At 39.5% G+C, this 17803-nt stretch overlaps 1 protein-coding gene across 35 annotated transcripts in view; it reads right to left on the minus strand.

Annotated features, from left to right (window-relative positions):
* The window catches only part of SCAPER (S-phase cyclin A associated protein in the ER), a 221071-nt gene that overhangs the window by 124120 nt on the left and 79148 nt on the right, over positions 1 to 17803 (minus strand). For all 35 annotated transcript variants that reach the window (XM_074318185.1, XM_074318193.1, XM_074318192.1 and 32 more), the window contains 4 exons: positions 17601 to 17743; positions 14663 to 14744; positions 12631 to 12783; positions 11964 to 12071 (listed from right to left, as the gene is read on the minus strand). In XM_074318185.1, the coding sequence (XP_074174286.1) occupies positions 11964 to 12071; positions 12631 to 12783; positions 14663 to 14744; positions 17601 to 17743 (486 nt within the window). The remainder of the gene's footprint in view (positions 1 to 11963; positions 12072 to 12630; positions 12784 to 14662; positions 14745 to 17600; positions 17744 to 17803) is intronic.

Below are 17803 nucleotides of genomic sequence, written 5' to 3' on the forward strand. Positions count from 1 at the left end.
GACAGCAACGAGTCTTAGTTAACCATTGTATTCGAAACTGATAATTCTAAAGAAGCAGACTACGCAGTATAGATAGCAGTGAACTGTGAGTCAAGGGATCTACACTGGGATAAATTCCGCACCTCACGACCGAGTGACTTCTCTGGGTCTCAGTTTTCTCACTAGCAAAATACAGGGATTAGACAATAAATTCTAAAGTCCCCCCTTTACCACTCTAAGAAGCTCCAAAGCTAATTAAGGATGGCTCATTCCATACACACAGGCACACACACAAAATGTAAGTTTAGTTTCTAAATTGCAACTGTGGCTTCTCATTTACACAACACCGCTACAATATGAAACACTAATAAATGTATGTAAGGAAACTATGACTATACAGACATGATCTCATCAAAGTTTATACCCTTCTGAGTATTTTAATTTCCTTTGATGGCATACTAGACAAAAGTTCGGGCCTTTCTAACATAATGTACAACGTTAAATACTGATTTTATGATCCAGATATTCCATCCAACTCCTAAAGGTTCTCATAATTCCTTGTTTTCTAAAAGAGAGACGAAAAACATTAAGCTATAGATAGGTTCATGATCTTTTGGAAAGAATGTAAAAATTCTAATAATAGGAGGCTATATAGGAAAATATAAATGACACAATATATGATTTTATTAAACTTCCATTTTTTAGAGCTCTCTCCAGTGTTACCTCAGAATAAACACATTTCATAAAATGTGGTACATCGAAGGGAATAATCTGCTTCCCATTATTTAAAAATGTTATAATGCAGAACTGAGAAATTTTAAGGATGCTATTCTTCCTAGAACAAAAGGGTTTAAATGTCTCCTGTGTAAAAAGGACGAAAGCTTTATTACAATGGTAAAGAACGTATTGTTATTTGTAAATCAAAAGGTGTTTTTTATAGAAATCCAATGTCATCCTCAAGAGGTTATGTCTCTGGAGCCAGAAGTTTACTTTCACAAGCACGGTGGATGCCAAGTGACCAATCTAAACAGACGAGGGACTGATGCCAGGGTTTTCGCATTTTGTGTGGCAAAACTCTTTTCCCTCAACATCATCCTCAACTTTAGAATCTAAAGTCGAATGACAGTCCTTTCCAGAATCACACATTTTTGCTTTAATTCTTAAAACTATTATTGGGCCTGTCACTGTTTGAGCCCTGCCTGGCACAACGACAAGTAAGAGACATAGCAGGCACTTCGTAGTTCCTCACTGCTTTCCACAGAAACGGGGCAGAGGCCTGGAGCGTGGGAACTTGTCTTCCCTGACTGTCTGGGTGATGATGAGGGTAAGAAGGTAGATAGAGGAAGAAGTGGGAAAGTACAGAAATGAAGGTGTCTGGGAAGGTATGAAGAAAGAAAATTAGGAGCAAAGGAGAAGCAGAGGAAAAAAGGGAAGAAATAAAGGAATGCTCAGCTGAAAACAGCATGGTGCTTTAGACAGCACTTTACCACATACTCTGATACCAGCTTCACAGATAGACTATGAAAAAATAAATTCTAGTTTAGCTCATTAACACTGAATTCAATACTTACTATGTGCTGAGCTTATGATAACGGCTTAACTGAAACAGATACAGGTGTCTGTAAGTCACTTTTATTCAGAATGACACCAAAAGAACCCACAGTAAACTATTATTTTGCTTGTTCTCATGCCTCCATAAAACTTACCCTCCAGAAAGAGTTAAGAGGAAAGCTGATTTCTAATTACTGATTTGTTGGATGGCATTAGCCACATCAAATAAGCTATCTACAAATATCCAAACGCTATTCAAAAATGAAAGCACCATATACAAAATTTAGTTCAAAAACAAGTGTCTGGAGATGCGTGACATTTATCAGAGACAGCATGCACGGAAGAGGTAGCTCATGTGACAGTACCTCCCCCGGTCTCCCTGGCTCGCGCACTAATGCAGAACGCACATGCAGGTGCTGAAGAAATGGGTGTAAAAAGAAAAAGTCTGAGAGTCCCATCACATTTCAATGAAATTTAAAATTTTGTCAAACAGTATATTTGAGAAAATCTAAAACAAAATGCCTTTTATCAAAACAATGCCCTTTGTGACAGCATCATTTTGAAAAATTAAACATGTAACAATGACAACTTTTAAAACTTTGTAGGTTATGTTAATTATAAGGAAGATTCAACCCTGCTAAGTCTCTTTCTACAGGTGGAGGATACACTTAAGTGTTTTTATCTATTACAATCTATGTACTGCAGTGTTTCAAATGACAGATGAGAAAATGAAGCTAATGAAACACTGTGAAGCAGACACCCTGCAACAGAGAAAAGGCCATCTTCTGATAAGGAGGCTAGTCCACCATCTGTCCCCCTGCCACTCAGTGACAATTAGAAAAGACTCTATCTACACCTGAAATCTATGTAATTTTACTAACAATTGTCACCCCAATAAATTGGGAAAAAAAGAAACAAAAGACTCTATCAGTTTTCTGGTAGGTGGAGATGATAGATGGCCTACGTAGACTTCTTTTGCAGATTCTGATGTTCCTTTCTGATCTAATCGGAGGTTTAAAAAGTGACCACAGAAAAGCCTAGAGTATAGGCTTATAAATTTAAAAGGTCTGAGCTCAACAGTGCACCGGGGAAATCTTTCAGATGTATTGAACCCAGCCTTGTAACGAAAGCTGTTTTCTCAAAATTCTCAGATTTCAAATACTGCAACTGAGATTACTGTCAGGCTTCATCCTTAGAAATCATTTCAATAATATCCCAGCAACAGTACTACCATAGGTCACAAATAACATCACCCTTTCCGTACAAGACCAAAGGAACAATGACACTTACAGACAGAATCAGAACTCCTCAGTGTGGGTGCCTGTCACAGCTCTGGGTGACAAGGGCTTCAGCAGCTTCACATCACACTCAAAGGCACCAAAATAAACATTCCCTGTAAGTCTATACACTTTTAAACGTTTAGCAAAAGGATATTTGTAAAAGTAAATATAAACACAAAGTAAAAGAACAGAGAAGCGATATGACTCTAACACTAGATAAAAGAAAGCTATCTTAATATTCGACAATGAATATTACTAGGAAAGAATATTACTGGGAATAAAGAAGGCTCTTTCATGATAATCAATTCATCAAGAGCACATAAAAATCACTAGCATTTATACACCTAATAACACAACTTTAAACTGCACGGAGCAAAAACTGATTGAATTGTCACGAGAAATTGATAAATTCACAATTAAAAAGATTTCAATAACCCTCTCTCAAAAATTGATAGAACAGAAGTAGGCAGAAAATCACCAAGGACATAGTAGATGAAGGATCTTTCTAAGGTGAAGACTATGTTCCCTCTCTTGATTGTGATGTTCTCATGGATGCGTATGACTATGCCAAAACTCATTAAACTGTAAACTTAAAAATGAGTGCAGTTCAACGTATGACAGTTATACCTCAAAGCTCTTAAAACAGCACAAAATCATACAAATTTCCAGTTTGCACGCATCTACTATAATATTGAATGGGAAAAGTTAAGTACAAAAGGATTACATATAGCGTGGTACTTTTTCATAGAGCAGAAAACTAAAATAAAGGTATGCTTTTCAGGAACAAACCTAGATGCAAAAATAAAACCATGAAGGGACCAGAAGAAAAAGGGGAGAGAAGGGCAGGGAGGATATACCAGTCATCACCAACCCAAATAAGGTTTGCAATATGAATACTGTACCAAAGTACTATTCATGGGCGAGGTATTAAAGAGGAAACAGATATGGTTCATATTCTTAGAAGAGAAAATTCATCAGTGGGGTAAACATACATACACAGTTAGGATCATGATGAGAAAACTACGTGATATATATAGCAAAAAAATTGCTTTTGAAAACTACAAAGAGATGAATAAATAATAATAGCATATTAGGAGTCTTTCCATTTTTGAGGAAAGGACAGGAATGAACACAAAACAAGAGTTAGAAGAATAAAAATATCTGCATAAGAATGAACAAATTTGATCTAATATGTTATATATACCCAGAGAGAAAACATATTATTCTTAAACTTTTATAATGTATAAGCTATACAGAGAACCAATGAACTCCCCAAAGTAGAACCTATGTAGCCATAATCTCTGACTGTAACGTAATAAAAGTTGAAAACAAAAGCAAACAGTAGTGGTCATTTCGGCAGCACATATTTTAAAATCAAGCAATGGACAGAGCAGCCTGGCCTTTGTGCAAGATGTCAGTCAAACCCATGAACCACCTCCCACTTTTAAACACACACTCGTACTCATAGGACGAAACAAAAGGCATTGCCACCCTTCTAATCTATACCCTTAGAAACACCTCTTTGTTTAAAAGGAAAGAAAAACTGAAATCCAGAATACTTTAAAAGCCCATTAATTATTTAAAAACAAAATAAGCCTGCTTAAAAATTAAATGAAGAAAACTGTACATTTTAATAAATCACACACACACAAATGCAAGACATGAGTAGACAATACATTGCTGGATAGAAAGAAATAATGTTTAAAAGATATCTACTCTTGCCAATTTAATCTATAATTTCAATGCAATCTCTCAATCAAAATTCAAACATGATTTTCTTAGCTTAACAAGTTAATTGCAAAGGTTATGTACAAATTGAAAAGCAGAGGAACAGCCAAGGCAACTGTGAAAAAGATTACTGAGGATCAAACTTACACTATTAGAGATGTAAGCAAGGAGACAACAAATAATGCGTTATCAATTCCTGGAGAAAATAACTGTCAAGCTACAAATCTATGCCCCATGGAAATATCTTTCAGAAACGAAAGCACAAAGAAACAAAAACCAAATTTCCTACCAGGAGATTCTCTCTAACCTGAGCAGAGGGTACATAAATAATCGTTTTACTATTTTTCTACAAACAGTATAAATACATCTTATGCACTCTTATCTATTTATAATGAATTTCACCAAAATATTTCAAAGCAGAAAAAGATACACCGTGCAATACTAAATAGATGAAATCCGGTGTATGGATTTTCCTGGCTATCTGAAGGTAAAGCATTCCTATGAAAACTTTCGTTACCTCAGTGGTGTAAAGCAGAGTAATCATCATTAATTTTTATGTAAAAATGTTAGAATGCTCCCAGACTAACAAAGTAACAAACTGGTTACCTAAAGCTTTTTCCTTGAACCAATCAAAGAGACTAAATCAGCTATGGACAGACAGTCACATATTCTCTGCACATCCTGGTTACACTCTGAGTGAATTTACCACCAAAAGAATTCCAAAAGGTGGAAGACATATACCCATTCACAATCAGCACAATGCTGATTCTATGTGCACAATGCATGTGCATTATGCAGTGAAACTGTATGCATGTTCTTTCTGTCCCTTCCTCTCTCATTCCCACACACACAACTATAAAAATTTTCCCATTTGGTTCAAGAGAAAATGGAGGCAATGGAAGCTTTGTCCTATAAGAAAGGGTAAGACGTTTTTAGATTATTTCTCAAACTAACTTAAAACATACACTGTTGATATACTGGGGAGATAAATCATTTATTTATTCTAAATGAGTTATAGTTTGTTCATTTGGATTGACTATCTGTTGAAAAGCAAACAAGATGTTTTCTTAACATGGTTATAACAAGAGTGAATGCTTCCGCTTCTACAAAGGTAAGCAGGGTAAGAAAATGCGTGACACCATTAGGTATTGTCTGCTATTTCCCAGACTGGCGTCTATTCTGGAGGCATCCACTACTTCTTCCATCACAGGGCTAGCCACTCGGGCCACAGACCAGCTTGAAATTCATTAAATACAGTGATGTCTATGTTTTTGCTAATTTAAAATTTCATTTTTCTCTTCAATCACCTCAGTAGCATAATTTTTCACCTTGCACTAATTTGGGATTTATAAAATCACACTTGGTGGTAAACATCCAATAAATTAGTTAACTTAAGATCATTCATGAAAGTTACTTTCATACTATCCATGAACAAAAAAATAAACTATTATCTGCTTTATATTTATTGTATGTATTTATATATAAACAGCACTTATACAACTTCCATTCTTTTAAAGTCAGAGTCTCATAAAAAGAAATACATGGATTCTAAATTTTAGAAAGCAGTAACTTTTAGACTTCATTCTCTATATAGGACTAAATGCACTTCATGAAACTTCCACAAGAATCACTACCAGCTTCTTTAGATAGTGTAAAAACTAAACTACAAAGAAATCAGAATTTAAATTAAAACACACTTTATTATTTCTCTAGCAATGCTAGAGAAATAAATGCTAGAGAATAAAAAAACTAAATTTTAGAATGTATTTAAACTAGCACCCATTTGTTTTGACCTCTGAACATCACATACTTTTATCATTTGGATTCTAAGACGATGAAAGAGGAAAAAATTAAACAGATTAACAGCTTTTTGTGACGTCTCTAGAAACATGAAAAATTTCCTAGTCCAATTAAAATAAAAACACAAAACACTAAACCTTTCTTGCCAGGCAGCTACCTATTATGTTTAACAGCTTAAAACAAACTGTGTCAAAGATCAAGAGTAAGTTATGTGATATGTCAAATGCATAAGGTCAAAGGCCCAATTTTATTAGGTCAGAGGTGGTATAAATAAAATCGTGTATGTCAAAGAAGAAGGGTGACAGACAACATGTATATAATATAAAGACATCACAGATGACAAGTAATAACTTTAAGTAGAATAAGTATGTTTACTATAGATACCTTTACTGATTAAGAATGAAAATTCCACATGAGTAAATATAAAATTACCTTCCCATATCATATAATGCATATGCTACACTGCACTCTTGTTTTCAGGAAGAAGTGGCTATAACTGAAAATAACTACCGTCATGCATCGCTTACCGCTGGGGACAGTTCTGAGAATTGTCACTGTTGTGTGAGCATCACAGAGGCACTTTCACACAGCTGGATGGTCCAGCCCACTGCACACCGAGGCTACAAGCCTGCACAGCATGTTACTGTACTGAGGACTGCAGGCGGCTGTCACACGGTGGTATGTGTGTCTGGAAACTCCAAACACAGAAAAGGCACAGTAAAAATGCAGTGTCAATGCTAAACAACAGCGCACCTGTACAGGGCACTCGCCAGGAACGGGGCTCACCGGACTGGAAGTTGCCCTGAGTGAGTGAGGGGAGTGGGTGTGAAGGCCCGGGGGGGATTGCACAACGGTCGGTTTTAAAAACAGTATGCATTTAGGCAACACTACATTTATAAAAAAGTTTTCTTCAATATATTAACCTTTGCTTGTGGTATCTTTTATACTTATAAACTTTAAATGATTTTAATTTTTCAACTCTTTTGTAATAACATGCAGCTTAAAACACAAACACATTGTACAGCTGTAAAAAATATTTTCTTTCTTTCTTTTATAAGCTTTTGTCTATTTAAAATTTTTTTTTTACTTTTTAAACTCTTTTCTGTTGAACACTAAGATACACACACTAGCCTAGACCTCCTCAGGGTCAGGATCGTCAGTATATCACAGTCTCCAGGTCCACATCTGTCCCACGGGAAGGCCTCAGGGGCAGTGACGCCCATGGAGCCGCCATCCCCCCGTGACAGCAGTGCCTTCTGGAACGCCTCCGGAAGTACCGGCCTGAGGCTCTCTCTGAGGAGGCGTCACTCTTTTCAGAAATGTGGCCATGGTAGTCTGCTTGGTTTGTCTCTTTTTTCATCATAGATTTGCTTGTAAGCAGGCAACACACGATGAACAGTCCTCACTAGTAATGAAAACCTTTCAGTGTCGGGTCCATGTTTTCACACTTTTTAAGGAGCTTGTTGAGGTCTGCTAACCCATTCACTGTGCATTTTCTTGGGGTCCTTCTTTCTCTTTCCCTGCAGTTTCCTTTCCTCTTGCCTCTTCTTCACCTATGCGTTCCTGTCCCAGTTCCCACACCTCCTCACTAGACCTCTCGTCAGGAATCCCTGCTAGGAGCTCCCCCAGTGCCGTCCACCTCCACACCCAGGTTCAGTCATTTGCCATCTCAGCCAAGGCCTTGTGGATTTCTGCAACATCTTCCTCGGCAAATCCTTTGAAGTCACAGAAAAACCTCTCAAATGTCTTTCAGACGCCATTCCTACCTACGCTCCTTCGGTGACATCACCCCAAACCCGAGCACGGCTCTTGATGTAGTCAGAGATGTTGTGATCCTTCCAGAATAGCATCAGTGTCTTCCTCAGCTGCAGCAATAGCCTGAGCACAGGTCATCCTCGGGCAGTCAGCTTTAGAAGCTGCTACAACTCCCTGAACCAATGGTTGATCAAAGAGGTGGTGTTTAGAGGGAGAAACTCCACTTGATACTAGGATGAAGCTCACCAAGAAAAGGAGGGTGTCCGGGAGCATTATCAACAAGAAGCAAAATCTTGAACGGTATATTTTTCTCCAAATAGTATTTCGCCATTTCGCTGATGCAACAATTTAAGAGGGCGTCTTGGAAGAGGAGCTGCGCCATTCGTGACTTGTCACTGCTCCAGTAGGACACTGGCAGTCTGTGTTTACCGACATGCCTGAGGCCCTGAAGGTCTCACTGTGTTGGATCACAAAGGGTTTCTTTCAGTCTGCAGCCTGCAACACTGTGCCCCAATAAGACTGCTATCTCGTCCATAAAAGCCTCAAAACTTGGCACTGACTTGACCACCTTATGGATGAAAGTCCTTTCAGGCATCCAGTTCCAGAATTAGGGAGGTGTCATCCACACTGAGCATCTGCTTTGGCAGGTTATTTTCCTCCACAATCAGCTGATCTACATTTTCCCAAAATTCTTCAGCTGCCTTCACATCAGCACTCACAAACTCACCACTCAGGTTCACATCATGGACTGAATACCAGTTCTTGAATGGTTAACCTTCCAGAGCTAGCAGTGAATTCAACCTCGTAGTTGGGTCCAGCCTTTGCTTTCAACGCCACAAACTTTTTCCTTTGGCCATGTTCACCATGGTGCTGAGAGGGACAGGCTTCTATCCAGGTCACTAGAAGTTTCTCCATGTCTCACCTAGTCCCTTCTCAAATTACTCTGTCTCGTTGCCTTCAACGAACCAGATCCTTTAACAGCTTCCGTTGCTTTGTTCTTGTTCTTCAGGATCGTAGCCGTGGTGGGGTGGGACAGGCCTGGCTGGAGAGCAGTAACCACCCAGTACTGTCCACCGTGTAGTCCTCAATCACTGTTCATTTCCTTTCCAGGTCAATTATTCCAAGTAGCCTCTTACTGGCAACATTAGCCATGATTCTGTATGCTGAGAGGCCAGCAGATTAAATCTGGTACAAGACTGCAGCATAACATGGCACATTGTTTTACAGCAAACTTTTTTATAAGCAGGAAGGGTACACACAAAAATAACGATAAAATGTAGGGTGTAATAAGCACATAAACTGGTAACAGTGTCGTTTACTATCATCGGCAGATGTTCTGTCCTGTCCGTGACTGCATGTGCTGTGCTCGTGCAATGCTGGCCAGCACAGTTTAGGTGTTTAGGACAGTGTCAGCACAGACACGTGACAACAGATGTGGAGTGACAACGCCTACAATGTCACCGGGGAATAGGAACTTTTCAGCTCCATGAGGATCTTATCCATCGCTGACCAAAACGTTATGTGACACGTGACTGTACATGAATTGAAAATTTAATTATTTTCAACTGAAACCGTACACAAAATGAACGCACCAATCAAATCTCAAAACCTAACAGTTAAACAACAGACTATACTATGATAGCCACAAAAGTTAAGATAATATTGAATATTTGTATTCCAAAGTACGTGAATTACATATTTTCCTTCTCAAGCTTTCTCATTAAAATAAAACACATAAAATTTAGATTTCAGTTTACATACGAGTAATAGCAGTGCTCCAGAAATTTTTAAAATAATTTTTTGTAAATTAAGTAGCATATTTACCTTTTTTTGAAAAGTACTTAATTATAAGTAATTTTTATAAACGGAGGAATTTCATTTATAATGGGGCTAACCAGACTGTCATTAAGGAAGCAGTGTACGACTCTTTCAAAGCGGAGCTCGTATGCATGTGACTAGTTGTAAACAGGGAATGAAATAGAGAATGGAGCTAATTATATGACTGATTCAAATAAAAAACCCATATGACTCTCCCTTTAAATACCCACAGAATGTGAGGCAAGGCAAACTGCATGTAAAAAGCAAAAAAGCATCTGAGGAAAAGCACATAGAGGATTACTTTCATTTTGCATTTCACTTCTATTAATAGTGCATAATGCCATTCTGTATAGCCTTCAGCTCAATTCAACTCAACTCAGTGAGCTTTTAGGAAACGCCTCCTATGTGTCAGTATTGTATCGAACCATGGATGTACAGGAATTAAGCAGTGGAGAGTCTCAGTAAACACGCTTACAACTGGACGAATCTTTCAACTGCAAAAGTTGCAGCAAATACACAAAACGTGGCATCAAAAAACAGCCAGCACACGGGGACTGAGAGGCCCCATCCATGGAAGGGGAAAGCGGTGTGGTTAGCCCCACCCTCACTCTGCATTGTCCCCTAAGGGCTTCCACCCATTTTGGGCGTGGGGTAATAAGGTACACTGAAAGAGGCAGTTTTAGTAAGCTGAGGACACAGAATGTGGTATAGAGCTGTCAAAGTAGTGGAACTTGAGAGGCAAAACCTCAAAAGGAGAAAATCATAGAGAAGCGAGCCGCCCCCCACACACACACACACACAAAAGTGCAATTTGCCCTAAAAAATCGGTCCCATCTAGAAACTCTGGAGAAACAGGAGCCTCATTCCACCTACCCAGGTAAGATTTATTAAGAGCCAGCCCCAGAATTACCCCTTCTTGCTCCAGAACAAAGCCACATTTCCGTGAAGCAGCCCTTCTGTCCCAAACCATCTAGCACAAGCCCAAATCTTCCATGTCCCTTCTACCACCTAATGAGAAGCCCCAGGACTTTCCATGGCGTTGTTCCCTTCTTTTAACAAGTCCAAAAACCAATTTTATACATGTGTCTGAGGGCACTGACAGAAAGCTAAGACAAACAATGAACTGCATATAAACATTACAGATTGTGCCACAGATGTAAGGATGAGTGCGAGAAGCCAGACACAAAAAGTACATAGTAGATGACACCATTTATCATCCCATGGTCAGGAAAGACTAAGTGATGGTGCCAGCAGGGACAGACTAGTTACCCAGGGCCCGAGGCAGCCTTCTGGGGTAAAATAAATTCTCGGTATCTTCATATGAGTGGAACACACGTAAGAATTCATCATGCTATACACTTGAGATCCGTGTAGTCTACTAATACATGCTCTGCTGAAATACAGGAGGGGGAGAGAGGCAGCTCCGACACCCATGTGCACCCACAGCTGGCACTGCCCCCAGAGAACCACAATAACCTCTCCCGGGCTGAAGGGATGCTTGACACCCATGAACTTCTCACCTCTGGGTAGCTTTAGAAATTTGCTATTACAACTAAAATCAACAAATTCATAGGTTAGCACTATCATCCATGACTCCATAATGGCTGAATAAAAAATATTTATAAAAATACTCATGCAAATCTAAATTCCATGTAAATAATAATTATAGGCAGATAAATAATGCATTTCAAAAAATCTGTGACAGTATAGTGATAAAATTTATCAATCTATATGATATTTATATTGTCAACTGTTTTCCAAGAAATGTAGAGCACCACTAAATAATTCTTTCATTTACTATTAAAATATAAAAACCTCATAACCTATTTTGTACAGAAATTACCTAACAGTATTAAACTCTTATTTCTGTTTCTTGTTCAATTAAAATGTACACTGAAATAACAGCACGTGTGTATACTACTATAGTAGTCATTAAATGTGAAATATACTTTTCAGTAATCACAGAAATACATCTGAACATGGACTTCTTCACATAAAGGAGAACACACTAGGTCCTCAAGAAATCTGTGCGTGAACCAGAGGAAAGCTTACCACTTCTTCATCTGAGAGCTCACGCCCTTGGATGCTGCTGTTCTCTCTCACAGCTTGCTGGTGCTTTCTGCCTTTAATGTGGCTGAAAAGATACACCTCTGAAGAGATCTAAAAGCAGAAGATCAGAGTGATGTAATCAACATGTAGTTTTAGCTCATTTTAAATCATATATTTAATTCATATACTACATGCAAGTTGGGATCACTCTATCACTAATACAGTAGGCCTAAAACTAGTTTCTTCAGAATGCAAGTCTGAGAATCCTCTAGAATGCACATGGTGAAAAAGGCATGCCATTGTGCCAACCTTAACAGGATGGCCTTTCCTCTAAGTATCAAGCTTCACATTTCAGCACTGAAAACGGTCCATTTCTTCTTTTGGGGCCAACATCCAAAAGCACTGACTTAGACTCTCGGAGAGCAGACTCTCTAAGACACAGCCAACCAGCAGCCAGTGCACATTTGGCATTTGGCACTTCCACTCCGAAATGCCGACACTACTTTTCTACTACGTAGTTGACATAGAAATCACGCAAGAAATCCACGCTACTCAGTAGATGCCTTAGTGTGAGTTTTAAAAGACAGGGAGAATACATTTCCACAGTTGAATAACCTTTAGTATTCCATCTTAATATGTCATCACAATGTCATTCATAATGACAACCCACCAGGACACCGCACAGAGAGCACTGCTTCTTCCTTTCGTAAGGGGTCAGTCTGGGAGCATAATCAGTATTCGCATGTCGTCCACTGCTTAGCTCGGCAGCTTTTTCTTTTCTCTGTTCAATCTGCTCCATGTGCCTTCGAATACTTTCATCATGCTGTTGATGAAGTCACAGTGTCAGAATATCAAAAATTATTCAAATTGTACGGAGAACTTGAAAAAATGGTATTTCCACTGAGCCTTCTAAAATAATAGGAGAATGCCTGAATTCAGTGTTAACAAAAATTACACAAAGCCCTTTACCACGTCCTGCATGCACAGTTACGCTTCCGGAAGTGTGCTCCCCGGAACCACACCAGGGGGCATCAACAACTGGTTTATGGAAGAGGTTCTGTGGTCAAGTAAGTTTGTAAAATCCGAAGTGAAAGCTAAAAAGGTTAACACAGAACGTTACATAGCCTGGATATGTCACACTGAGCACTGTGACTCAATAAAGCTAGCAACATTTAATATTAAGCAACATTAATATTAAGCAAATAAATAAGCAACATTTAACACACAACACACTTTTTAGGAGCACGTTTTGGAGCACACAGTGGAAATGTTGCCCCACAGTAAGGAGCAAGCTCATCCTGAGAGTAAAGGGCCATCAGGACACAAACCTCCATCCACACCAACTCCACGTCTAGCTGTTCTACATCTCTAGTGACTTCCAGAAAACAAGAGTCAACCAACCAAAAACACTACTTCAGACACCTGACTTCGTGCTCGTACTATTTCTCAGGGCTGAAAGGCCGTCCCACCCAACTACCCACTCTCCTGCCTGTTTAATTCACCTGTCTTCCAAGACTCAGCTCAGGAAGAACTCTTTAAAACGGTCTCCCTGCACCCTCCCTCACGTTAGGCCAACGGCCCTCCTTACTGCGTATACCCCTGTACTCATGGGGGATTGTCTGCTTAGCACCCGCATGTCACGGCAGAGTAGGAGCTTCTTGAAATTCAGAACTACGTCTTGGTCATCTCTGCACCCCACGCCTGCCACACGGCTCGGTAACTGTGTACCGCGTGGCTCGAGGGCTAGATGATGGGTAAAATATGGTCCTCCACTTTTCAGAAGTTACTGCCTGTCTCTGTGAGGAGCCAATACTAAGTAACTGTGACACAATGTGAAGTATTCACACTGCTAGAAACTGTAGTACTAACGGTAAAGGTTTTCTAAAAAATATCAGTTCATCATAACCTCCCAAGCTAAAAACATGCAATGCCTAAGCACTGAAATCAAGTGAAACCAATTACAATAATCATTGCGCAGCGAAAACAAGGCATGTTAAAATGTGTTTACTTCTTTTCTCTCAATTGCTTTACCTTATTAAAATAAATTCAGTTTTCCAACAGTGGAACTAGCCAATACGATGGCAGCCAAATCATATGTCTTATTAGCCAATGTCATGCGGGAGACCCTGCTCGCTGCGCCACCTGTTATGCGGGAGACCCTGCTCGCTGCGCCATTTGTCATGCAGGGAGGCCTGCGAGGTCTCTGCTCCCGCTCCCCATACAAGAACGCAGGATATGGTGAGGCCAAAAAGGAACACCCACAGAGCCATAGGTAGGGGAGTCATACCACTATATTCTCTCTGGCGGCACTATACTCTCACTGGAGGCCGGATCCACACTGTCCGCAAACCGCCATCCATGCTTGCCAGCCCAGCCGCCATCTTCTTGCTAGCCCCATTCTCTCTCTTTTTTTCCTCTCCTCCTCCGTAGCCGCAGCAGTTATATTAGCGGCTAATTGGCTAACTGGCTACAGCTGACGGCCAATCAGCCACAGCTGACGGCCATCTACTACCCGAGCCAGCACTCCTCCACGTGAGGCCGAGAGCCTGTAAACTACTTTCTGGGGCTCTGTCCCCACAGCCAACAATCAGGAATACAAATTAATTCAAGTTTCTATGCAATTTGATTGAATGAATAAAATTTTAATCCCATGACCCGTTGAACGCGCTACAGTTTCATATTAAAATGTATACTGGACCTACCTTGAGCTGAATTTTCTTCTGTAGTTCTTCCATAGCTTCCTGTTGAGCAGCTGTGAGGGCTGCTAATCGTTCTTCCCTGTCTCTGCAAGAAGACAGTACAAATTATAAACCCAGCTGCTCAAAGTAACACATCTCGTGATGTGAAAAAATGCAGTTAGGGTTCATAGGCTTACATATTCTAAAGGGTTATTATTTTTTAATATTATTTTTTTCTAGGTGCGATCACATCCCAGATATATTGCTCATTTAGTGCTTGAAAAGCAACAGAAATGAAATCTATTCTGAAAATAGATTTCTGGACGCAGGTATGGGTTTAAATATTAGCTCTAGGACTGTCATTTAAATACGCCAGTAAAACCACAAGAGGAAAACAAGAAAAGGCATGAACTCACAAAGAGGACGACAGAGGAAACAATCACAAAAAATTATGAGCCCATGCTTAGGAAAAAAGGAGTCAATAGAAACTGTCTCTGTTGGATTTAGTAGATAAAGACTACGGAAGAGTTACCATAAACATGCTCAAATAAGTAAAAGTATGCCAAAATAAAGAAACGTTATGATTCAATGACTAGGGAACCTCACCAGAGAAATACAGTAAATAAATTCTAAAAGCTTTCCAATAGAAGTAAAGGGACTCCTTGAACAAATGGCTGACTCTAGGGTTGGAGATGAGTCTGGAGCATGGGGCAGTGCCAGAAACTAAGACACCGCTCAAGAAACCAAGTGAGGTATGGCAAAGGGACACAGGTCCAAAGAAAGAGCTTCCAACATCCAAAGCTGGAACAAGTTGAGCAACAAAAGTAGTGACGTAATATTGGTTTATAACCCGAAGTATAAAAAAACATACATGAGTCCACACTGGCATACAAAAAGAAATAAATAAAACGAGAGCAAACAGACCAATGTCCTCTACTGCAAATAGTTTATGTAGGAATTCTTCTCTCAAGGAGGTGGAGAGTAACTCCCCATGCCCTCAGTATGCTCTATGCTTAGCAGCCTGCTTCTAAGGAGGACAGCATAGGGCCATTTTTCAGTAACTCTACAGTGAAGAAACCTGACAAACACTATTTTAGCCAGGTGACCAAGGTGATCAAAATCAGAGGTAAGTCAAGTTGACAGCAGGAACCTTTGACACGTCAAGAATGGACATTTACACTGACCCCTGAGGTCTTTCTGTCAAGAACCCATACCCCAATCTAACGACGAGAAAAACACTGAACAACTCCTAAGTGAGGAACAATCTACAAAATACCTGACCGCTGCTCACAACTGTCATCAAAACCATGGGAAATCTGAGAAACTATCAGAAGTCAGAGGAGCCTGAAGAGAAACAGCAATTAAGTATCTCGAGAAATAATGGCTACACACTTCCCAAATTTGAGGAAAAACATTAATGCACAGAGCAGGATAATCATGAAGAGAACCAACCCAGACAAATCATAGCCACATAGGAGTGTGAAAAGGCCAGGACATTCCTAATAAAAAGTAAAGCGAGGGACAGTAACAGACACCAAAAACGATTATAAAGTTTTGATAATTAAGGCAGAGGATATAAAAAGTAACCACTTGGGGAGGCCAGTTTGTTCCGTGGTTAGAGCACAGTGCTCATAACACCATGATCGCCGGTTCGATTCCCACATGGGCCAGTGAACTGCGCCCTCCACAACTAGATTGAAGACAATGACTTGACCTGGAGCTGATGGGCTCTGGAAAAACACACTGTTCCCCAATATTCACCCCCACACAAAAAATTTTGTTTTAAAAATAACCACTGGACCAAAAGATAGAGTCCATGTACAGACCCGTACATCCATGGAAACTTGATGTATGTCAGAAAGCTTTGTAGATCATTAGGAAAAAAATTGATTTTTCAATAAAGTGTGTTAGAATAATAGGGTACCCACATGGGGGGGAAAAATTGGATTTCTAGCTCAAGCCATAGAATAAAACCAATTCTCGGTAGATAAAAGACTTTACTATTAAAAAAAACAAAACAAAAACAAAATAAAAAGGACATTTTAAAGAATATCTTATGACTCAGGATAGAAAAATATTTCATAAAGATCAGAAAACACAAATCACAAAGTTTGTTAATAATTACTACACTGCAATCGAGAATTATATTAATCAAGTCATCATAAAAAGAGTGAAAGGCAAGCCACAACCTCCCAGATCTTTGCAATACATGTAGCTGATAAAGAATTTGTTTCTACTACAGATGATTCACAAATATCAATTTAAAAAAAAGCTCCCAATAGAGAAATGGACAAAAAACTTGAATAGGCACTTTCACAAGGCAAATAAACTGAGTAGCTGATAAGTATGCAAAAAGGTGCTCAACCTAATCAATCTTGGACAAGTAGGAAAGCAAATTAAAACCACAGAGTTATTTTTTCATATCCACAAAATGTGCCACAATTAAAAGGTCAGGGAAAAAAAAATCCCACGTCAGCAAGGTGTACACCCACCACAGGGGACTTAGGCTTGGCCAATGAAATGCTTCCTCCTGGGTCTTTGAATGGCTGACAGTCCTTTATCATAATCAGAGTGGCAACATGCTGACCACACCGTTTTCATCCAAAGACCACTGCTGTGACTCTTTGCTTGAACATTTCCAAGCCTGGTCCTCCAAATCTCCTACCGCCGATGCACCCAGTGTTTTCCTAAAAGTTCCCTTTGCTTAACTAAGCTAGCCAAAATCAAATTCTATTTCTTGCAATCACAAAAATCTTACAATATCAAGTTTCCAACCCAACAGAAATGTTCAAAAGGTTTTCATTTTGATAGAATTCCTGGGAATCAAAATTTAGTACACCATTTCTATATTGGTGACGATTTCTAACAAATCTCCATGACAGCAAATGGCTTCAAGACTGACTTTGACTATTCACCTGCCTCCAAATGTTCCTCAGGATGAAAATCAAGGTCAAACACATACCTGGCTCTTTCCCTGGCGGCATCCTCCCGGGCTTTCTCCTTCTCTTGCCTTTGTTGTTCAATTCGGGCCTCCTGCTCCTTCCTCTTCATTAACAGTTCTTCTACACGGGCCTGCCGTTCGGCCTCCAGGGCTCTCTTTCGTTCCTAAGGTCAGAAATATTTCAAAAGATGTTAGAATTGTATGTAAAATGAAAATCTGTCAAG

Source organism: Rhinolophus sinicus, linkage group LG13 (genome assembly GCF_036562045.2).
Source record: "Rhinolophus sinicus isolate RSC01 linkage group LG13, ASM3656204v1, whole genome shotgun sequence".
Lineage (NCBI taxonomy): Eukaryota > Metazoa > Chordata > Mammalia > Chiroptera > Rhinolophidae > Rhinolophus > Rhinolophus sinicus.